Genomic DNA, 23959 nt, shown 5'->3' on the forward strand with positions numbered 1-23959 from the left:
ATGTATGATCATTTGATTGAACTCTGGGCAGATAGCTATAGTAAAATCAATAAAGAGAAGAATCTGCACAGTCAGTTTATTTTTGTAGGGCTCCTTCCTATTTAAAAAGGCATCTATCTCCTCCTCAACACTAATCTTTTCCTTCCTCTCTTCTCATATCTCCCCCTTTCCTGTTCCAGTAAATGACACAAGTGAAGTGTCCATTTTTTGCTTTTACAATACATTGGGTTGATTCATACTTGGATTGGATTTTTTATCTTCCACTGTTAGAATTTTAGTAGGAATACCCATATAGGTGGCCCCGTTAAATAGACTGCAGCAAACAAAGCAACAAGAAACTCTTGGCCAGGATACATGAACATTGCAACAGTTCCTTGCACACTAAGCAGATTTACTGGCATGCCTGTTATTATGGGATGTATACACATCCACACCTCTTTTTGCCTCCCAAGCGAAACACCCCTAAAATGGCCAAATCAGCATGTAAGTTTACTAATCCTCTAGGCATAGTTTGGAAACTTGGCGTTAGAAATTGGCTGGAAGTGTTGGCCATTGCTGACCTTGGGCATCTCAAAGGAAAAGGCAGTCAGTGCCAGATAAGCAGTTACATTGGTCCATCCTCAGGAACAGAATCACTGTTTCCTACCACCTGAACATTCTAGTCACATAGGTGGAGGAGGGAGGCACCGTCTAAAAACCTTTCCTCGAAAATCTATTGGGTTGCTCCTTAACCACCCCCTTGAAGTAGCTTTCTTTGTCCCATCCAAACTGAAATTAAACAGATGCTGACTGCCAATGTGTCATGGATGGAGCATATGATTCAACAACCACTGTACATGGGGCCCTTGAAAAGGTTTGCCAAACAAAATAAAATGAGTTCAAATTCCAAATTTTCTAAAGGGCTTGCCTGTCTCAGAATAGTAAAGCAATAGAAAGAAGGCCTGCTACTCCTAAAACATTGGCGGGGGATGAGAAATGAGCCCTGACTTGCTAAGTCAGCCCCTGTCAAACACTTGAGTAGTCTATGCAGCCTGAGCAGCCATCAAAGTCCTACAGCTACATATTTTCATGGGCATTTATGGGCAAGATTTGTGCAATTCCTTTGCTCTTTCCTTGCACTTCCCTTCCTTCCCTACTCCTAGCTGCAGTTCTCTTCTGTATTCCATCCTACCCCTACTAGACCTTTGCTGGAAGGAGGGATATGCAACCTCTGCACTCCTTTTAACCCTGCTGGGGACAGCAATACAAAAGAAGCACAACAAAATGTCACTACTCCACCATCTGCAGAATGTCTCCCAACAGGAAGTGGTAGACCACCCCAAGAGCTCAGACTAACTACAGGCCTGGAGAAAAATGTCCCGTCCCTTTAACAGAGGAATAATGTCCCATTAAAGGGCCAGGGCACTTTTTCACCAGGCACCTGGCAACCCTACCAGAGGCATCTCTGCCATGTAAATTGGGCACTTGGAGGAAGAAGCAGAGAACAGAAATATTAGGCATGACTCCCACTCAGAAATGAAATAACCCATGTTGAGTCCTCAGCCAGAATCTGGCCCTTCACTGAGGTCACCTATGCTGATCCCAGCCCGAAACTAAATAGGTTCTGCCTCTCTTTTTGTGCCATAGTGCAGAGTGGTCAGCTGCAGCCCATGCTCTGTACACGACCTGAGTTCAATCCTGACGGAAGTCAGTTTCAGTTAGGTGGCTCAAGGTAGACTTCCATCCTTCCAAGGTCGTAAAATGTTTTCCCAGCCTGTGGAGGATAAAACGTAGATGACTGAGGAAGGCACCTTATAAACAAAGTCTGCCTAGGATTATGATGTCACACCACCCCAGTAAGACCTGGTTGGCTGCACAGGGGACTAGTTTTTATCTCGTACCTCTTTTGGATGCAGAATCTTGTTTGCATTGACAAGAAAGCATTGTCCCAGTTGTGGACAATGATTTTGGAGCTTCAGGATGTATTGCCCAGAACGTGCCTTTGACATTTATTTAGAATGCAGCCTCAGGAAACTATAATCAGGACTGAAAGAGCCTCAGAGAAAATGAATCTTTCTTTCCTCCCTAGAAGTGTTAGTCACTAATGTCTTTCATTGCCCAGCAATGAGGGAAGATTTTCTCCATTGCTGCTTGGATCTTTTCCTCTACAGGAGAGAGACTGCAGCTGGAACAGGTCACTTTTGAGCAGAAGAACAGTTGGTTAGGAAAGAGTTAATGACCTCTTTCCCTCCTGCTGTTCTTGACTGCAGCCTCTTCAGGCTTCTTTTGTTCTGCTTTTGTTTAAACTTTTAAAAATGGGAAATGATACACACATCTGCATGCAACGTGTAACTTGACCAACACCAGTTGTCCCCAAATGCAGAAGATTACCATTTTCACTCCACTGAAGACTGCAAAAAAGTGGAATCAGGTGTGCCCCATAAGGGGCATAATCAGCTGCAAGCCTTAAATCATTTGCTTTGAAGTGCTATTGATTTCAGGAAGGATGATGCAAACAGAGTCATCTGGGGGTTGTAGCCATGGAAACAGGAGAGGGATTGACCTAGCCTTCAACAGGCCTATGGCTATGTATAATTGTGACAAAACACCCATGGTGCCTTGAGTCACTTGCAGCTGCAATACTAACCATTCTGCAACACAGTTACACCCAACCAACCAACCACGTCAGGAGAAACACAGACTGGTCAGCCAATGACTCCGTAGCAGCTAAAAGGTGTTAGAATAGTTTCTAGTTAAGTCATCTGCGTTGCAGTTCCTGTTCAGTCATTGGAGGGCATCTGGCAATAATAATTTTGCAGTGATAAATTACTCCCTTGCTTCCCTGATGCCTGGAACAGCCTCCATGAACCACATCTGGGATTCTACCTCTACCAAATGCAATATTTCAATCTCACCTCCTTTATGATGGATTAAACTCTTGGTTAATGAAACGTATAAATGTGCACTCACCTTTCACCCATGGGTACTCTTGCTTCTCTTGTTACAGTAATATCCCATACTGCAATTAAGAACACAAAGAGGAGTACATAAGGCTCCCAGGAAATCTCCTATTTAGCCCAGGCCATGATCTGGATTTGATAATGCATTTAAAAAGGATTGTACCATTATCACAGCAAGCCTATGTATTGATAGCAGTATACCTGAATTTGCTGTTTTACATACTAACAATGAAATCCTTGCCCTTGGGCTTACCATATAAATTTGCTTGCTCATTCATAATGATGCATGGGAGTAGGCCATGATATGGAGTGTTGACTAAATTGGTTTAGCCTGAGTGATTTGGCTGGGCTTGTGTAAAGCAAGGATTGCTGTGTAATGCAAGCCTGTGCAGAATTACACCCCTGTAAATCTATGGATTATACTGTACCTGAATTGACTAAATGTTGACTTCCTGCTTCATCTCCCCTGCCCCTTTGGTATTTTGTCTATTAGGGCATGTCATTTGTTTAAACTGCCTTGAGCACAGTGGCAGAAAAGTGGCATACATCCGTGCAATTCTATGTAGTCAATTCAGACTTAATCAGTTTATTTCAATGGGCTTAGTGCGGTGGTGGCGAACCTATGGCACTCTAGATGTTCATGGACTACAATTCCCACCAACCCCTGCCAGCATAGCCAATTGGCCATGCTGGCAAAGGCTGATGGGAATTGTAGTCCATGAACATCTGGAGCGCCATAGGTTTGCCACCACTGGTTAGTGTAACTCTGAATAGGACAGGACAGTAAATATACCAAGTAAGTAACAGAGGCTGCAACTATATGTTTATTAAGGCAGAAAACCCACTTTATTAAGGCAGAAAACCCAATTGGGACTTCTTTCTGAGTAGACCTTTTTAGGATTATTCCCCAAGGCTGCACTACTAAGAATACTTTCATGGGATTAAGCTACATTGAATAAATGGCATTACCTCCAAGTAGACATGCTTAGTACCATTCTCTAAAAGTCCGATCTATGCAAAGTAACTCCAGCCTGAACAGAGAAATCAGCTGTGTAGGAGTGCATTGCCTATAAACAGAAGGACCTTGAATAATGCAACAAGGACAGTTTTGTGACAATCCTTTCTTGAATTTTCAACATCACTATTCGATTGGGTAAAATAAGGTAAGTCAGGATGCTGCTTGCTGCTAGACAATGTTCTTTTCCTTTAATTAAAAAAAACTTTCAAAAGAATACAGGAAGAAAATGCAACAAAACCCAGCTCACCCACTATGGAAATATAGTTTCATATGGTTCATATGGCATGAATCATCTAGACTATGATTAAGACTGTGGGGGAAAAGCATTTCAAGTGCAATGGACTTATAGTAAAAAAAAATCTTGCTGGTTGCATGGCTTCTAAAAAGCACACCGTCATTTCCTCTCAAAACCACTTGTTCATTTTTTCAGCTCAGGTGTGTGTGTGTGTGTTTAGTAAGTTCACATGGTAACAGAAAAAATAGTGCATCATTTTGATATCTTTTATTGAAAAATTCTTTTTTCTGAAGACATTCATTCCAGGAAAAGACCACACAAACCAGCATTAAGCACTTAAGGTTGAATGCAATCAAAGCTGGTAATTATTTTTTTCTAGGTTTTCACATTTGGTTTCTCCAACATCTACTTGGGGAGTTCACCTTGGCACCTTTAAGGATACTCTGCTAAAACCAGCAGACATTGCTGCTCATGTCACCACCATTTATGTAACCCTTCAGCCCCAGAAATGTTGCTGAAGCGAGGAAGATGAGGAAAAATATGTGCTGGTTACTAGGCAACCAATTCTGCGTTTAGGACCTCACAACCACACCATTCATTCAACTGTCCTCCATTGCCAAACCAGGCACACAGGACAGATGTATACAACATTCTCTTAACATATTTTTAAAACCCGGAAGCAGCTTGAACAGAGCAACCACGGGGAAGAAGGAATATTTAACTCTATCACAAGTAAATTTAAGTCTATCACATTTAGAGTATGGGGGAGGGGATCAGCAAGTGGCCACTTCAGAGTAGTAAAATGGCTGACAGGAAAAGTGTCAAGGCCACACTGCTTTGGTGCTCTAGAAAGCCCTATCTCAAGAGGCTGTTGCAAAAATGTTATCTACCATTGGCAAGTATTTATTTACTCAACTAATTTATATTCTACCTCTCTTTCCAATGGGAGCTTCAAGCAGTTCGCATCATTCTCCTCTACCCTCACTTTTATCCTCACAACAACTCTGTAAAGTAGATGAAAGTGATAGTGTGTGACTGGCCCAAGGTCACCCAGCAAGTTTACATGGCCCAAGTAGGGATTTGAACCTCTGTCTCCCAAGATACTAGTTGGACACTCTTAACCATTACACCACACTGGCTCTCTAGCTCCTAGAAGATTCTCTATAAAGAGTCATTTTGGTCTGAGGTTATTTCTGCCCTGTTGAAAGATAAGAATTCGTTTCAGCCTGCTAGGAAACAAGAATTTAACCAAGAATGAAACTTATGAATGAACCTAACTATACCTCCCTTACCTCAGTGAACAAGCATCCTTCAGTCATCAATCTCAGTCCTACAGTCATCCTCAGCCCTCAATCTAAAGTCCTACAAACCACTGGCTGCATTTCTATAACCTAAAAGTGATTTCTGCAGCCAGCTTAAAAAAACAACAACTGCCTACTTGTGAGCGGGTTGCTAACACAGGCTGAAGGTTATTTGAGCATTTCCCCCCTTTTTATTTGCAAAAGGTAAAGGATGTCTAAACCTTTGGAAAAATAAATGCTCCAAGCTGGAAGCTCAGGTGTGTTATGGGAAACCCTGTCAGATAAACAGTGTTCTGTTGCTGGCTGGATACTGTAAACCCTTTTTAAAAACATTCTGCCAATTTCTAAGAACTTACTACCTTTAGTGTAAATGCCTGTTCCTCCTTATTACCCCCACTTCCTTAGAAACAATGGGGTGTTTTTGTATGCACCAAGATTTTTGGGAGTGTCACAACACATTACAACTAAAACCTGGCAGATCGACTAAAGAGCTCTCAAGGAACTAGCCAGCTCAACAAAGTGCAGGCTCAGATGCCAGTAGGGTTATGCCCACCAGTATTTTCTGTCTGTATGACCTCTGGTCCTGCACTGAATGAACAAACAAAATGTTATGGGACTCTGGGTCACCAATACTGCAGCTGCTCAGCCTTGTCAATCTCCATTTTCTTGACTATACTACATGAATAAAACAAAATACGTCTTAATGTTGGTTGGGTTCCAAACAAATCCCTTCACTTGATTCCAAATGACATGGCTTTACTTCTGTGTCCTGTCAGGACTTAAATGATAGCACTTCACACTGAGAAAGCCATTTGGCAACATAATTTTGTCTGCAAGAGATCAGAGCTTCTCAGTGCTTTCATTCAGAAGTTGGAATCTGGCAGCTTCTGTTTAATGGTGCCTGACTGTCGGAACTTGTTAAGATCCGGCACAGTTTCCCTTGTGCCAGGGAAAGACTGCCGCTCAGAATGGCCGCTTCATTGGGTGCCAGGGCAAGATCATCTATGCACAGGCTTAGGCAAGGCAGAGATCCCATGCTGTATACCAATATGTAGCACAAACAGGATGTGAAAGTGACTTATAATGCAACTCTGAACCAGACCAACAGTCAGAGGCATAGCTGGGCCAGAGTGCGTCCGGTGCGCACTCTGCCTCCCCCCCCCGCCCCCCCCACCACTTACTTTAGGCAATCAAGCAGGCTGGAGGCCTGTTCTGGTAGGAACTACATTTCCCAGGGTATTCTGGAAAATGTAGTTCCCACACAGGCAGGCCTGTTCTGCAGCCTGCTCGGTTTCCTAAAGTGTGTGTGTGTGTGGGGGGGGCGCTGTGGGAAGGGGGAATCATGCCCGCCCCCCCGTGGCGCTCCCTCCCACGGCATCCTTTCCCACACTTGCTTTAGGAAACCAAGCAGGCTGCAGAACAGGCCTTCCTGTGTGGGAACTACATTTCCCAAGAGACCCTGGGAAATGTAGTTCCCACCAACAGGAAGGCCTGTTCTGCAGCCTGCTTGGTTTCCTAAAGTAAGTGGGGGGCCAGCTGGGCATGCGGGGGAGGGACTGCCAGGGGATTTCATGCTCTACTGTGGACTAAAATTTGTGTGTGCCCGGGTGCAGTGGTGCACCCCTTTCCCCTGGGGAGTCTCAACCGCCGCTGCCAACAGTCCATCTAGTCTAGCAACCTGTTTCAGAGTGACTTATCCACAGCCCTCAACATGCAGGCAGGCAAGGACAAATGAGCAGCTCTCCGAGGTCTCAGGTTTCACAAAGTCAAGTTGGAATACTGTGAAGAAAATAATAGTAAAAAGAGCATGCTGAGATTAATATATTTGGCTGGGTCATGGAGCATTACATACAGAAAGTCCCAGGCTCAATTCCCGGCATTTGTAGCGAAAAGGATCAGATAGTAAGTATACCTCTGTCTGAGACCCTGGAGAACCCACTGCTAGTCAGCCTGGCCAATATTTACTTTGACCTGACTCAGGCCCCTTCCACACATGCAGAATAATGCACTTTCAATCCACTTCCACAATTGTTTGCAAGTGGATTTTGCTATTTTGCACTGTAAAATCCAACTCCAAAGTGCACTAAAAGTGGGTTGAAAGTGCATTAATCTGCATGTGTGGAAGGGGCATCTGTGCAAGACTCATCAAGATTACGGTTCAGGAAGCAGAACTAGCAGGCCAGATTAATACACGGATGGCCAATTTTCTCATTAACAAGTTCCCACGTGTGCCCTTATTTTATATGTTGCCTAAGATCCATAAAGAGGGTTTTCCCCTTCCTAGCTGACTGACCCATTGTGTCCGCAACTGAGTCCATTACAGAACCACTAGCCCAATTTGTGGACTCCTTCCTATAGCCATTGGTGAAAGGCATGTCCTCGTATATTCGGGATTCTGTACAACTTATTACCTTATTGAAAGGTTTGGAAAGTCCGGAAGGCACGGTGTTGGTGACACTAGATGTCACCTCCTCGTATGCAGTGATCCCACACGATGAAATTAGAGCTATTCTGTATGATGTTTTGGCACAAAAATACGAGGGCAAATGTACGTGGGCAAAACGTTACGCCCCTTAAAGTTAAGAGTATCGGAACACAGAAGTTGCATCCGGGCTAAGAAAATGGAAGCACCGCTGGTTGAACATTTTTTGACGCACAACCAAACGGACACTGACCTCCGTTTTTGTGCGTTACAGCAAATCCAGGGATATTCTCCTCACATGAATCTAGACAAAATTATCTTCCAAGCAGAAAACTGTCTCATATATAAGTTTAGAACAGATTCCATTGGATTAAATAGGACTCAGGGGTAGGGAACCTGCGGCTCTCCAGATGTTCAGGAACTACAATTCCCATCAGCCCCTTCCAGCATGGCCAATTGGCCATGCTGACAGAGGCTGATGGGAATTGTAGTTCCTGAACATCTGGAGAGCTGCAGGTTCCCTACCCCTGAATAGGTCATTGAATTTTTCTTGTCATCTTTAATACTGTGCCTTTAAGAACACTGACCAGGTATCACTTATCAGCTGTGTATATAGCTTCAACCAGAGAGTGTCAGTTACCAGAGAAAGGTGTGGTAGGATCTAACAGCTTCTTGGAAAGCGTCTGTGAGTTGAACTACTGTTTAGCATTTCTATTAATTAGTTTAATAATTGCTTATTTCACCATACATGTATGTTATAAATGTAAATAAATGTATATATATATGCTTAATAAGTGGTGGGTTCAATAGGACATAGAAATGAGCTATGAATTGATATGATGTAATATCCGTTGACAGATTACCTATAGAACACCTCATATGCACGTAAATGACAAATTGGCACTGATGAAGGCACCGAAGAGTGCAATTTCGTGGGATGCATTCCTGCTAGCAATGAACTGAAGACCGCAATATTTATGAATGAACTTTTGTGATCAACTGCAAGAACCTGGAATTTGAATGAATGTGGAAACACCTTTGAAGGGACTGTTTATGTTTAGATTATTGAATAGAAAAAGAGAAAAATAATTCATGTGATGATACAGCAGTGAATGACGAAATTCTGTTGATATGAGATAGATATATGATTAAAATTGTATGTGATGAGCATTGTTCCTTAATATAAGAAATACCAAACCTAAATTGGCTGCCTAGTGGGTGACATGTTTAATGTGTTAGTGCTTATTTAGACGTTACCTACATCTTCGTTACCTTTACCGTTATAAGCTGAACTTCTCCAAAAACAATTTTTTGCTAGGTGACAGCCCTTTCCCACCCTTTATCTATCTATCATTATTACAATCTTCAGGGCGATATCATGTGGGTAGCTAAAACACTCCCATCTGTCACTGCTTGTTCTGCTTTTCCAAGGGGTTATCAGTTTATTTGAGGGACTCAGTGGAATCAAGACTTTCTTGAATGCTGAGGCACCTACAATCTCAACTTGAGCCACGGGCCACAGTTCCCACTTCCTTTTTCATTACTCCCCGAAGCAGAAACTGTCACAAGCCCCGGCAGATGCCGCAGCACAACCTGAAAGCAGCCAGCTAAGGGAACTCGACGTCTCTCGCCCATCAGATAGCTCCGCTGCTGCCATGTGGAGGCCACTGATACCCTCCTGCCTCGCTGCTAGTGCTGCCTGTGAGGAGGAGGTTGGCTGGCCCAAAGTGACTCACTGGGACTCCCCTCGAGGTAAAGGGAAACGCCTCTGTGACCAGAAGCGACGCGCGCACACACACACGTTTCTGATCCATGAACCCTGATCGCAAAGATTGGGGAAGACCGAGAAAGCCCCCACCAGAGATCTATCTTCACTTCTGCCTGAGAGCCCCTTCCCCCGACCACCCCTCTTCAGTTTACTCGCAGCCCCCGAGCTTCCGATGCTCCCATTCATCCCTTCCCCCATCAGGGAGCGCCGCCTCCCACCCCGTCCGTTTTTTTCTCCGTTTTGCAGCCACGTTTTAGACGTCTTCGGTCTGCCCCTCCTCCATCTGTTCCCACTTTCCTGCGAGCAGGATGACCGCAAAGCAGAACTGCACCCCGCCTGGGGGGAGCCCGCCCCCTGCCCTCGTGCCAGGCCCCCTCCCCACCGGGCGGCTTCGGTCCCCCATGACTCATCCCCGCCCTGGCCTCCTTTCTCTTTTGTAATCCGGATGGGCCGGGGCTGCTGGGAACGCCGCCACCCCCTTCCCCGTCCGCAGCCTCCCTTGCCCATCTCAGCCCACCCCGTCTGTCCCCGCGGACCCCGCCGAGCCAAGCCCGGCAGCAGCGTCGCGGCGCGTGGTTGGCCGCTCTCGGGATTGGCGGGCCGAGCCTGGGCCGGAGGGCGTGCCTGCCCTATAAAAGGGAGCTGGGCGCCCGCGCAAACCCTCCAGCGCCTCTCCGCTCCAGCTGCGCGCCTCGCCGGACGTCTGCCCAGTTGCTGCTGCACCGGGACCGCCCGTCCCCTCGGATTCCAGCGATGAGTACCACCACCACGACCAGCCGGAGCTCCTCTTACCGCCGCATGTTCGGGGGCGGCAGCCGGCCCAGCACGGGGGGCGGCAGCCGCTATGTCACCTCGTCCAGCCGCTACTCGCTGGGCAGCGCCATCCGGCCCAGCAGCGTCCGCCTGGTGTCCTCCTCCGCGCCGGGCGGCGTCTACCAGACCCGCTCGTCGTCGGTGCGTTTGCGCAGCAGCTTCCCGCAGCAGGTGCGCCTCCTGTCCGACGCCGGCGTGGACTTCTCCTTGGCCGACGCCATCAACACGGAGTTCAAGGCCAACCGCACCAACGAGAAGGCCGAGCTGCAGGAGCTCAACGACCGCTTCGCCAACTACATCGACAAGGTGCGCTTCCTCGAGCAGCAGAACAAGATCCTGAGCGCCGAGCTCGACCAGCTGCGGGGCAAGGGCACCTCCCGCCTGGGCGACCTCTACGACGAGGAGATGCGCGAGCTCCGGCGCCAGGTGGACCAGCTCACCAACGACAAGGCGCGCGTGGAGGTCGAGAGGGACAACCTGGCCGACGACATCATGCGCCTGCGGGAGAAGTAAGAGCGCGGCGGCCCCACCTAGAACTTCATTTCAGGCCAAGCCCGTTGAGTTCAGTGGGCTTGCGCTCTTGCCATGCATGCAGCATAGGGTTGTATGCAAATTCCCCCAAAGCTAGTATTTTTGCCTTGGCTATAGTTGCCCATTAGTGCCTGCCAGTTATAGCTTGATCTGGGAACGAGGCTTAGCAATAGATAGTGATGTGTCCCACCCACCGACTGATGCAGCAGGGTGCTGATTTGGGGTCTCTTGCTGGCTTTTGGGAAGCTGTTGGTTTAATTGCCTGGTTGGATTCATAATGCACTTTTCTTACGTGGTGACTTGGAAAATGCAAGAAAAGTTTGCAGGACTTCCCTAGGAATGAGCCTTCAAACATCTTGATTTTTGCTATTCGCTCAGAGAGAGTGTTAAAAAAAAGCCCACTTTAGTAGTTCTTTCTGTGCTCTTCAGCACAAAGTTCAAGCAGTATTAGATTCTCCCGTTACTGTGTCTGTTCATTGTCTTAATTTCATGTTGTCCTGTGAGCTTTCTGGAAAGTTTGTGGTTTATAAACTCCTGGAAGTTGCCACATCAGTACCAAAATTTCATGTCTGAAACGAGGCTGCCTGAATTAGCTGTTTGGTAGGCTAATGTTGCTTCCTGAAAAATTAAGTTTTAACTGAAAGTGAATTTGCAAGATCAAGCAAATAACCCACAATGTATGTTTTATAACTTTGTGGGTTATTTGCTGGGTAACATTTCTAGCAGAGGTTTTTTTGAAAAGCTTATCGGATTTGATGTTGCTGTTGTAACAAATCTGCCTCAAATCTCATAATTCACCAATAAAAATGAAGCTCCAGCCAAAGAAAAAAGGGGATAAAAGTCACCCCTTCCCATCCCCCCCTTCTTCTGGCTCTGATGGGTGTGGCTGATTGTCCATCACATTGTGCTGTGAGTAGCTTTCTGTGGGTTAACTTCCTCTTTCTTCTCTCTTTTTCCAGACTTCAAGATGAGATCATTCAGAGAGAAGAAGCTGAAAGCAACTTGCATTCTTTCAGACAGGTTTGTAACATTTTTTTAATTCCCTGCTCAACTTTGAAAAGTTATACGAATTGTTGAGGGAAGAAGCAGAATTTGAAAGGCCGCCTAGTGGCTGGAGATATTCTGCATGTTTTCTTGGAACTAAAGAATCATTCTCTTCCTTTATTGCAACTTCAGTTTTCTAGAAGTCTGATAAAATCATGTTCATTTACTGAGCAATTCTAAAGTCTTCTATTTGTAAATATGTAACTAGACATGTAAATCTAGCAAAATGAAGGGTGACATGACTTGGGTTTATGGTTGCTGCAACAGATTAATCCAAGCTCCATTGTGATAGCATCTTGTCCTGATGGCATTATATGTGTTGTGACACACGTGAAGTGCAGTGAAACTGAGAAACAAGGTACTCCTTGGGACTAGTAAGTGAGTGGCTAGGTTGAGAGCCAGCATTTGTGCTGAGCTATTCTGTGGCTATATATTCAGATTTTTGTCTTTGCCTAGATTTAGCAGTGCTAGTAATACACATGTAGGCTTTAACCTCTGGTGGGCCCAGAAGTAGAGCTTAAGGGCCCAGCATTGCCTGTGTTTTTATCAAGTCTGGCCTGTTCCAGAGATCAGCTCTGTGCAACCAGTTCTGATTGGTAAAGGGTGAAAGGCAGCCAGCCATCTGTTCACTTGGCTGAAAGGTATTAATGGTTTCTATGGGATTCACTATGGAATGCAGATGCAGGCATTACAGCAAGCGTGGTGGCAGCAGACTGAAATAATAGAAGCCTTTGTGTTATGGGGTGCTTGTAGCAAGCTGCATTCTTACTGAATGTGTAATGATGCAAGCGTCTTTTTGAAAATCCAGGAATTAAAGCATTGGTCGCTTTTTACTTGGTCCGAACTCTAAGTGGTATTGAACAAGATTTATGGCTTGCTGATGAAAAGGCTTAAGTATAAAACCAATATTTTCAGATTGAGACACTTTTTCTCTTTCTCACTAGACTTCTAAGGAAAGGCAAACGAACGGCAGTATTGTTCTCTAGTAGTCTTTGGAAGTTGACTTCCAGATTGACTTCCAGATAGTTTATATTTCCTTGCATGGATAAGCTTTTTAGTGTAATTGTTTTGAGAGAGATATTTTATTTTTCCTGGTACAGTTGGCTCCCTTCATTGCAAGGGGAACATTTGGTTTAGTCTTAACCCTGTGCTAGGCAAGTTCCTTTTCAGTAATGATTCCTAACACTTCAAGACCTCTGAGCATAATAAGAGTATGAATAAATACATTTCTTGATGCACAGTGATCTCATCAAGAATCTAATTTAAATAGGGCAAGATTCTAGGGTCCCCAAATTTGTATGTATATACTCAGCTGTATTTTAGTTACAACCTTTTGCAGCACAGTTTTGTATCCTTTACTGAAAAGGGGTAGGTATAATGTTCCATTTCAAAGAAATGCCAAGTAGGAAACTAGATGGAAAGAGAAGATCACGATTTAGCAAAAACTTGACAACAGAGGTTTGAAATCTCTGGTCAGAATAGAGTGCAGTACAAATAGACCTCAAAGTACTGGCATATATTTCCACCAAACATTGTTTCTTCCCTACTTAAAACTAGCAGTGATATGTTTTGTGATGGATAAGTTTGACTTGGTTTTTCTCCATTTAAGTGACTTGGTTTAATGATGGGATTGAACAGCTCTGGCAAGTTGCTTTTAAAATCAAGTTTGTGTTAGTTGCCTGTTCGAGGAAACTTTCCATTTCTGATCAAAAATTCAGTGTGGAACAAATGTGGTCTGACTCTCAATTGTTAGGAAGTGCCAGCTAAAACTAAAGAGCATCAGGAAGCCCAGAAGCCAAATATCTCTTTTTTCATGCTGCTGGCTTCTATAGGCTCAAACTCAGATAACCCCAAATCTTTGGGGGGGGGGGGTGGTGCCAAAATTCATGAGGTGCAGAGAGTTGTAATTTGCATGGCTGAGAACCTCTGAAGGCCTTGTCAGATTTTTTGCTTTTATCCAAGGTAGCTTCTGCAATCCTGATTGAGTTGCCTTGGCCCCCTGTTGGAAGAAGGGAGTAGTGCAGGGCAACACAAGCACAGTGAGTCACATGGCCATGCCCGAAGTTACCCCACCCCCACCCCACAAAAAGAATTGTTGAGTTCTCTGAGTCTGTTTGGCACATAAAGTTCTGTAATCAATTTTTCTGGCCTATCCTGCAAGCAGTTTGGACAATACAGGGAACAGGATGTGGTGTACATCTGTGTGCCAGTTTGTTTATGTTGGCTGATAGTTATATTCCCCCAGACAGTTCTGTGGTCTGCAATAAAATGCATTTAATTTTGTTGATGTATTGTGTACTAAAAGCACACTGTGGGTATCCCAGATTCCTTGAACTGATGGTGTAACAATTAAGTTTTTACATTTGTGGGAGAAGACCATGGTTCTGTGACTCGTGTACTCCTGTTGTTCTTTATAGTAAATGTAAAGGCAGTCATGAATAACTTCCTGCAACTTGGACTGTAGAATAAAGCTGGCTGTCCCAGAACCTACCCTGCCTAGCTTTCCCCTCCCATTTGTGTTCTAAAGCTATTGGGGATGTGAATATGACCAGTTTTGCCATACAGCTTACTGGAAGAGTGCTTGTAGAAGGCTCTCAGTATTCCAAGTCTGGTGCAGGGTGGGGGAAGGCTTTGGGCAGCTGTCTTGTGAAAGATGTGTCAAAGATAATGCTAAACTGTCAAGCAAGATTTTCTTCCTCTACACAAGATTTTCTTCCTCTACGTAAGGTTTTAAAAACAAAAGACAAAATTCATTTATAAGCCTGTTTCTCCATGGAACAGTGAAACTGTCAATATACTCTCAGATTGTGATTTAATGGGAAGCCACTGTTTGTGACCTCCTAGACAGGGATTTAAGACTAAACAGGACTAAATGCTCCCTTCCCACAGTGTAAAGGTGTTGAAACTGAAATGGCTGATGTAACATCTATTGGGAGCAGCTACCACTAATTACTAACTGCCTGAAGTGTCACTGTAAAGTGCTGTTTGAAAAGCTTAATTGAATGAGCCCCATTGGAAATGATGGTAAACCTTGACCTGCAGGGCCTCTGGAACACTGGGAAGCTAAATGCACAACAGGTGTTAAGTCTCTGTAGGCAGGGAAAATTTAAACTCTTTCTGTCTAGTCTGTGTGAATTGTCCTTAGCTAATCCTTTTCCATTAAACTGTGAGCTTTGGCATGAAATCCCATTTCTGAACTGTGCTGTTTAGTTTCTTTGTTGAAACGACTAGCAGATTTGCTCAACACAAACACAGGCAGCCACTGATGAGAGCTCAAATCTCTTTTACGTGCTGCCAGAAACATACAAAACAACATTTTTGTTGTATTCGTAATTCCATTTTGTGTCCAGCCCTTTTGTTTCCCAAGTACTAGTTTCTTAATGAAGCCAATAATCTTTCCCTGCCAAACTTTGTTTTTTTTTGTCCTACTCAGGTAACTTAGGAGCACTTGACCTATGGTTTCCTTTCACTGCATACAAAGAGGTACTTGCCTGTTTGGCACAGTATCCTTAAACTACTAACAGTTAAATCCTGTGCAGAGTTGCTTCAGACCATGCCCATTGAAAGGAATGGACAGACTGAAATAACTCTCCTTAGGATTGCACACTGGGGACTAAACCCCATTGGATAAACAGGGATCTGTTTCCCTGCAGGTACTGTAGGATTACTTATATCAAGCACCTGAAATATCCTTGATTCTCATATCTGTGTAAATTGTAGACAAACATACAACTGCATCGCTTTCATTAAAAAATATGTACAGCATGCAGAATATGTACAGCATGCAGCCGAAAAGACTTCACATCCTTTTAAAATTATTTGATATGTTAACGAGCACCACATGAAAAGGAGGTATTACCTCGTAATTTTATTTCTATTTTATTACATTTATGACCTGCCCATTCCCAACCAGAGTTTAGACAATACCATTTAGACAGTAGGAGTGACAATGAATAGGTGTAAATTTGTTAGTTGGCCAGTGAATGTGCAATGTGGAACACTCTGTCTAATTGGACCCTCTGTCTATTAAGATCCCTGTGGGATCTTATGCAGGGTCTGTGAAACAGAGGCCCCTTCCGCACATGCAGAATAATCCACTTTCAATGCACTTCGCAGCTGGATTTTACTGTGTGGAATAGCAAAGCCCACTTTCAAACAATTGTGAAAGTGAATTGAAAGTGCATTATTCTGCAAGTGCGGAAGGAGCAAGAGTTTTCCTGCATGCATCGACATATGGTTGAGGCAGCTGCAGTACCGCTCAGGCTTCCCCCTCTTCCATCAAGTTCACCACTAACCATCAAGGAGTTTGTTATGGTCTTCACCATCTTAGAGACAGCCATGAATGTTGATGTAAAATATTTTGTTATATTTTAAATGGTTTTTTGAATGATGTAAGCCATTTCTGAGATCTGAAGAGAAGGAACGGCATATTAAATCAAATAAATCAATAAATGTTATTACAGTATCTGATTTTGCTCTTTTCAGGATGTTGATAATGCCTCTCTGGCACGCCTGGATCTTGAACGCAAAGTTGAATCATTACAAGAAGAGGTTGTCTTCTTGAAGAAGCTTCACGATGAGGTAAGGGATGAGAATCAGCACCGACATTAGGTATTCACAGTTAATAACCTTTGGATCCAGAACCTGAGAATATTCAGAGTTTTGATAAGTGGGTGGAAAACTACTATATCCTGCAAGGCAAAACGGGTTTTCCTCTGATCTTTTCTTAATGTTTGTGGCAATCCAAAAGGGCTGAGCAGGTAGAGCAAGTGAATTTAGATGCAGAGCTGTAGTGGCCTAACAAACTTGATCCTTAGATATCTGAATAAGGAGACCTAAACAACATTATAAAATTTCGGTGTGAATCTATTCATCTTAAATATAAAGTAAATATATGCACTATGGAGTACAGTGGAAACAAATGTTGGATGACATTCTCTGAAATGAACACAGGAAGCATTCTTTCAACCAATAAAACATTGCATCAGCAGCAAATAAGAAATAACTAAGGGGGATACAAGGCAACTCTGCCCACTTCAGTGGAAAGGATCACTGTTGTTTTCTGTTGCTTTCTGTTGTTAGCAACTACTTCAGCAATCCCAAAATGAAGACAAGTACTAATTACAGGGTTTGCATTCACCGCAGTCTTCCTCCCCCAAACTATGGTAGTATCAACAAAGGATGCTGTGGTCCCTATTCTCACTATGGTTGGTGCCAAGCTGTCTGCTATAATATTCTTTACTTTAACTTCCCAGGCAGCTCATACTTCATTGTTGGCATCAGTAAAATCCCAGATATCCAAAATAATAGGATTGGAGAAATATTCTGAATGTTTTCAAATCAAGATTCTGCACCCCCAAGTTTGAGGCAGATTAAACTTGGTCAGACTTTGAGTTGTGATCTCGATGTAAAGGGTGATGATGGTAAAGAACCGTCGTTGTGTTTCTTGAAGGAAATCCGTGAGCTACAGGCCCAGATCCAGGAACAACATATCCAGGTTGATATGGATGTTGCTAAGCCTGATCTGACTGCTGCCCTACGTGATGTGCGTCAACAGTATGAATGTGTTGCTGCTAAGAATCTTCAAGAAGCTGAAGAGTGGTACAAATCCAAAGTAAGTGATTTATTAAAGTGTGTCTATTAAAGAGAAGGGAACATGTTCTGTAGCTCGTTGTTACAATTTCATGTTCTGTAGCTTGTTGTTACAATTTCATGTTCTGTAGCTTGTTGTTACAATTTCATCACAAAATTAGGGTGGAATATATTAATTTACACTAGGTTTTAATGCCACAAAATGCTGCCTTAAACTGTTATATACCCTTCGCTTTCACTTGAGAATACCAAGTTCTTATCATACTGTTTGATCTGATGAGGATTTGACATAATAGATAGTAAAAGGGGTCACTTAGCCAGCTATGAACTCTAATTGCAAGCAAAGCTTTTCTTTAATGATAAATAGCCAACTCTCTCCCTCTGAAAATGAACTATCCACAATAGATGTAATTAAAATATTCTGTAATTAAAATGTTCAGCAGATTTTAGCTTGCCAAGAAGCTTATCTGAGGTTTCTTGATATATGGACTATCAGTGTATGAAGTGCTAGAGGATAATGGGAAATGTGTGTACAGCATTAAAAGTTCAGCACTTGTTCATATGTCCTCCATCACAGAACGTGTGTTACGTTAAAAAGTAAGACACAGTCCTCTGCTACTTTGAACACTTCTTTATCTACCCTGTTGTATAAAAACTGTTAGGTGCCAGAAACTCCTTTTGTAGCAAAAGCAAACAAACATGATTACCTCTCTGGAATTATTGCTATATTCAACTTTGTTTGCTATCACACTCTAGGCAGCTATCACACTCTAGGCCTTCTTACCAGTTTGCTATCACACTCTAGGCCTTCTTACCAGTCTTGAAGGTTCAAGATAGTAACAGGCTACAATGTTAAATAGCTCGTGTATTGATGCAAGGCACAAATCGTTAATATGGCTGTATTCAAACTGGCATGGATTCTCCATTGGGGAGTACTGATTGTAGTATACACTTGTGGTTTTCTGTAAATAAGGCCCATCTTATAGGTCTTGCATGGATTGGCCCCTTTAAAAATGTTTTGACTTAAAGGCATGAATGTGCAATAGAGCTCTCACTTCCATAAGTGAAAAACTTTTGTACAGGTTTTTATTCCCTCTACCCTTAATGTCCTATTATGGGTAATGGTGTGATGGAACTTTTTGTTCCTGAAGTACTCCTTAAATTGCTAATCTACTGTGTTAATAGTTTGCAGATCTGTCTGAAGCAGCTAGCAGGAACAACGATGCCTTGCGCCAGGCCAAACAAGAAGCAAGTGAATACCGCAGGCAAATTCAGTCTCTCACCTGTGAAGTGGATGCACTTAAAGGAACTGTAAGTGAGAGACTCTACTTGAACAGAAAGGCTTTGACTCATCTGCTTCCTCTCTCTTCTTTCTCTGCCCTCCTCCCCCCCCACCCCAGCAAATAATTGTAGTACCAATACTGTATTGCTGTGTGGTGGGAAATAATGTTCAATGATTTTTGCCAAACAACCCTCCCACCCAAAAACTGGATATTGGTAAAATAGATTTTCAAATATTGCCTTGTATGGAGTAAGATAATTGGTTGAACTCAGAATAGTTTCATCTTCTCCAATTGGCTTACCAAAGTATCAGGCAGAATATTTCCTAGATGGAGGCATCAAGGATTGAACCCATAACCTTGTGCAATGGGTGTTCTGCCACTGACCTCTAGCTGTAGGTAGCTGATGTGGTGTAATGATTAGATTATCATGAGAGGGTCCAGGAGAGTTGAGTTTCCTTTCTGCCATGAAGTTTGTTGAGTGACATTGGGCCAGCCATTCAGGATTTTAGTGAGCTAGAATAGGGGTAGAATTGTCACTTATGTTACCCTGAACTCCTTGGAGGCAAAGAGGGATAAAAAGGCACTAGATAGTGTGCATGCGTGTGTAAAGGGAGTCTGTCATGAGCCCTGGTTCATCTGCTGAGCAATTCAGCAGAAGCACAAGTTCCATTCTCTTCCTTTAGTTATGAAAGAATGGCCTATTTTTCACATTACTGCTGGAAACTTCAACATTGCTCAGATACTGCTCTTGCAATACATGTGGTAATCCACAGATCATACTGGTTAATGATGTGCAGCAGGGTACAAGAAATGTACTCAATGAGTTTTCATTATGTACTCCTTGAAAATCTCTACAGAATGAATCTCTGGAACGCCAGATGCGTGAGATGGAAGAGAACTTCTCTCTTGAAGCTGCTAACTACCAAGACAATATTGCCCGTCTCCAGGAAGAAATCCACAACATGAAGGAAGAAATGGCTCGCCACCTCCGCGAGTACCAAGAACTGCTGAATGTAAAGATGGCTCTTGATATTGAGATTGCCACCTACAGGAAACTTCTGGAGGGAGAGGAGAGCAGGTATTAGCTAGGTCTGAGAGCTGTGAAAGCACACTGAAAGCCAACCACAAACTGCATCTAAACATTCTTTCTGCTTTTTATTTTATAGAATTAGTATGCCTCTTCCTACTTTTGCTTCCCTGAACCTGAGAGGTGAGTAGCCTTTCTGTTGTCCAGGAAAATAGTCCTCATTTTTCACGTAGAAGTCAACTAGCCTTTGAGTGTGAACTTGACACTAGTATGGTTTCTGTTCTATCAGAATGGTTTGGATGGGGCTGGAATTGGTAGTTCTAAAACCATGCCTACAATTACCTTGTATAGTCTGTAGCCAAGTTTAGAACAGGGTCCAGTAATTGCAGTGGGGATTTATTTACTTAAACAATTGCACCCTGCTGTTCGTAGCAGTTCAAGGTGGCTAACAAATCACAATTTAAAACATACAGAAAAAATCTTCTCTGAAGCATTCTTACAGTCTATATTCTATTAAAAGCCACGGCAAATGGAATGGCCTTGAAGGACCTCCTACATGACAGTACTTCCTTCACCAGTTCTGGGAGCTGCATCAGAAAAGGCATGAGCGCTAGTTGATGCCAGATGGGAATAACTAGCAGGTGAACTTCAGCAGATCATGAGATGGAGGGTGGGAAGGAATGATTCAGTGCTTGGCTCTTATGGCCCTTTTTTACCTGCCCAAGTTAATGCCAGTTGCTACTTAGTGATCAGGAAGGAATCTTCTTCCAGGCCAGATTTACCAGGGATCACTAAGGAAGTGGAGGGCAGTGAATTTGCTGCATTGTGCAATGGGTTAGATTAGATGACCCTTGAGTTCCCATCCAGTTTCTTTTCTATGTCACTGGTGGGTAAGGCTATATGAGAACAGTTCATGGTCCTATATAGGGTCGGAAAGTTAATTTGCAATAGGATTCTTTCCAACTTGGAAGTCTATGGATGACGAGATACTTGATGGATTACATAGAATAGGGCTTTCCAGTATGACATAGTATGTCTCCAACACAAATGAACCTTCTCTATAGTGGTCTAATCAAATGTGCTTCTACCTGCAGAAACAAACCTTGAGTCTGTCCCAATCATGGATACCCATTCAAAGAGAACACTCCTGATCAAGACTGTTGAAACTAGAGATGGACAGGTGAGTTCAAGGAATGTTTCTTGTGAATGACTTCTAAAGCTTTGGTTTCTGTGGACTTATTTGAATTGGTACAATTTTAAAAAATTGATTTCTCTCCTCCCCAAATTTCCTACGGGAAATTAAGATATCTTTTGACAACCCCACCTCCAAAAGCTTTAACCTGCTCATTTCAAAGCTTCCTCTGCTAGGTGAACAGAAATCTCAAATTGAATGCTGTGCTTATATGATGTAGCAATTTCAAAGTCAAGTCAACTAGAGCAAGGGCAGATTGGAGGGTGTGGCCAATGTAGGTAAACTGGCACAGAGTTGCATTGTCTCCCTGTCCACCCCTATGGTCAGAGCAATGACTCTACTGCAAGTGGTGGTAATAGGGATGAAGATTGGGGTGCTTTGAGATTTGCATAAAATGGGCTTTCCAGATATGGGAGGAAGCAAACTGGGCAAGAACTGAACTTCTTTTGCCTGTCAATCTAATGTGTAAAACCTTCTGAGTTGAGTACTGCCTATGAGAGTTTTCTAGGCATTGTCCCAAGTGGAATAATAATAAGGAAACCTTTCTCTCAATGAACTATTGTAGAACTGGAAGACCAGTGGATGACTAACTTCAGTGCTAATACGGTCTATCAATTGCATTCCTAGGTTATCAATGAAACTTCCCATCATGATGACCTGGAGTAAATGAAAAACAGCACATCACTTTTGTGCAGAAATGAAGCCTTACCAGCAAGATTTAAAAGACAAACAGCTTTCAAGTGCCTTTCTGCAGTTTTTTCCAAGAGCGCAAGATGATTATGCTAGAAGACATAGGTCTTAGATCTCGCAAGCTGGCTCTCTTGGTGGTTTAGAAGAGCTTAAAAAAAAGGAGTCTAGTTCACTGATAGCAATATCTTGTGCTGCAATACTGTTTTTAAGTTTCTGAATTGAATAAAACTTCTTTTTCCAGCACAGTATGAGCAACCTGTCACTGCTTCAATAAACACTTGGGAAATAGCTTTCTAATGTGTTCTTGTTTGTGACATAGTATGAAATGGTTGGGAAATGCTCTCCATAGATATTTTTTAAAAAGTTTGCACATCTGCTTCCAAAAAGCTGGCTCCCTTCTCTGTGAGTATGAGTATTAAGTATGCTGTTGTAGGGCTAAGGAGAGGATTCCTTGAAGTAATATTGAATTGTGGGGATATTGTGGCTTTCTGACATTCAAACTCCCATTGTTTTAAACTAGGGGGAAATGGTTTCTTACCCACATCAATGAAACTTCAGTTGCAATTGCGATTTTCTCATCAGAAGTTCTTATTGGGCAATTCTTCTAATATAATTTGCAGTTCTGCTGATTTCTGTATTGATACACACTGGAGACAGCTGGTCTTCCACAGTACCTTTCAAATGGAGCAAGACTCCCATTGGAAGTGTGAAAACCAGCGAAGTGGTCCCCGTCTGTCTTTGTTTCTGTTTATTTTTTGCTTTTCTTGCGTTTGTTTGGTTCAGTTTCTTCTCCAGTGCATGCCCTTTTCTATGGTTTCTTGTATACTGTGTGACTGTAAGCTTAGAACTTCAGATGACCGATACAGGACTGATCTTGCTGCCTATTTAAGTATCCATAATACCTGCCTGCACCTTATAAATGCTGGGATTTTCAGAAACCTGTAGACTCCAGGCAACCTACTCATAGAAGTGCCCCGATTCTAATTATGCCATTCTTTTTCATTTTGCAATTTTCTAAAGTTTAGTCCTCTGGCTTGTGCTTGACACAAAAATGGTCCATACTCCATAGCCAGAGATACTTCTTAACTTCTTAACTTAGCACAAACCTAAGGTCAGGAGGTTTTTTTAACCTTCAGATACGGAGCTCTCTCTAATACTCAAGTTGACACTACCAGGCTTTTTGTGACAATGTTGGGAGAGCTGAGATTGCTATGCCACACGCAACACTGAATCAAAGGCTCCAAGAAGTCTAGGAAAAGTGAAAACATAAGTTCCAGTGGGATTATAATTAAATGCTTCACCATGGCAGCTGGGAAAGGACACAAATGAGTTGTTCTGTGTGTGATTGGAAATCCTAGATAATAGATTCTCTGACAGTGAAATAAGGTAATTCTGATAGGTAACATCACATTTTATGGAAGATTTCTGTTGAATTATACTCTTTGAACTACTGTCATTGTCTTTGGGGTGCTTATTTATACACTTGTCTTCACATCAGTGTTAAACCGGCTAGCTCAGCAAAAGTAACAGTGTTCATGGTTGGTTTATTTTCTGCTAATTATTTTTGCAGCCGAGTACTTGTTTTTCTGAGAACTGCTTTGCCTGTGAAACACAGGTGCTTGCATGACTGGAGATGAAGGTTAACTGTCCCTTGTTCCTTCCCCACAGACTCAGATACTGTAGGGAGTACAATAAATTATTATAGCTCCTGTAAGTTAAATATAGTATGTAGTAGTGTCAATATTATATGTTGATGAGTCAGGTGAGAGCTATAGTAAACTGGCGTTGAATAATAAACTGCAGTGTGTACTGTGGAATTGGTTCCAAGAGGGTTTGAGAATGAGGACATTTGGTGACATCTGAGGTAAAAAAATCATTCAAATGAAATGAAGCAAAATGTACGCTAGAGGTTATCGAGACAGGTAGTGAAAATATGGTTGTACCATTCTTGTCACCTATTTTAGAAAAGTCACCAGAGCAATAAAGAATTAATAAATTATCAGGGCTTTCACTGGAAAATTTCTACTGGCACCCAGGTTATGACTTCTTTTTCTTGGTGCAAACCTAATTCTTGCTATTCCCCAGTACTTCAGGGTCCATTTTG

General features: G+C 42.9%; 1 protein-coding gene across 1 annotated transcript; it reads left to right on the forward strand.

Annotated features, from left to right (window-relative positions):
* Window positions 1–10307: 10307 nt before the first annotated feature.
* On the forward strand, window positions 10308–22143 carry VIM (vimentin). The gene is made up of 9 exons (XM_048510707.1): window positions 10308–11005; window positions 11987–12047; window positions 16557–16652; window positions 17524–17685; window positions 18849–18974; window positions 19804–20024; window positions 20113–20156; window positions 21068–21153; window positions 21793–22143. The coding sequence occupies exons 1-9, from the start codon at window positions 10437–10439 to the stop codon at window positions 21829–21831; spliced, it is 1404 nt and encodes a 467-aa protein (XP_048366664.1). The 5' UTR covers window positions 10308–10436; the 3' UTR covers window positions 21832–22143.
* The last annotated feature ends 1816 nt before the right edge of the window (window positions 22144–23959 follow it).

This window comes from Sphaerodactylus townsendi, linkage group LG11 (assembly GCF_021028975.2).
Source record: "Sphaerodactylus townsendi isolate TG3544 linkage group LG11, MPM_Stown_v2.3, whole genome shotgun sequence".
Classification (NCBI taxonomy): Eukaryota; Metazoa; Chordata; class Lepidosauria; order Squamata; family Sphaerodactylidae; genus Sphaerodactylus; species Sphaerodactylus townsendi.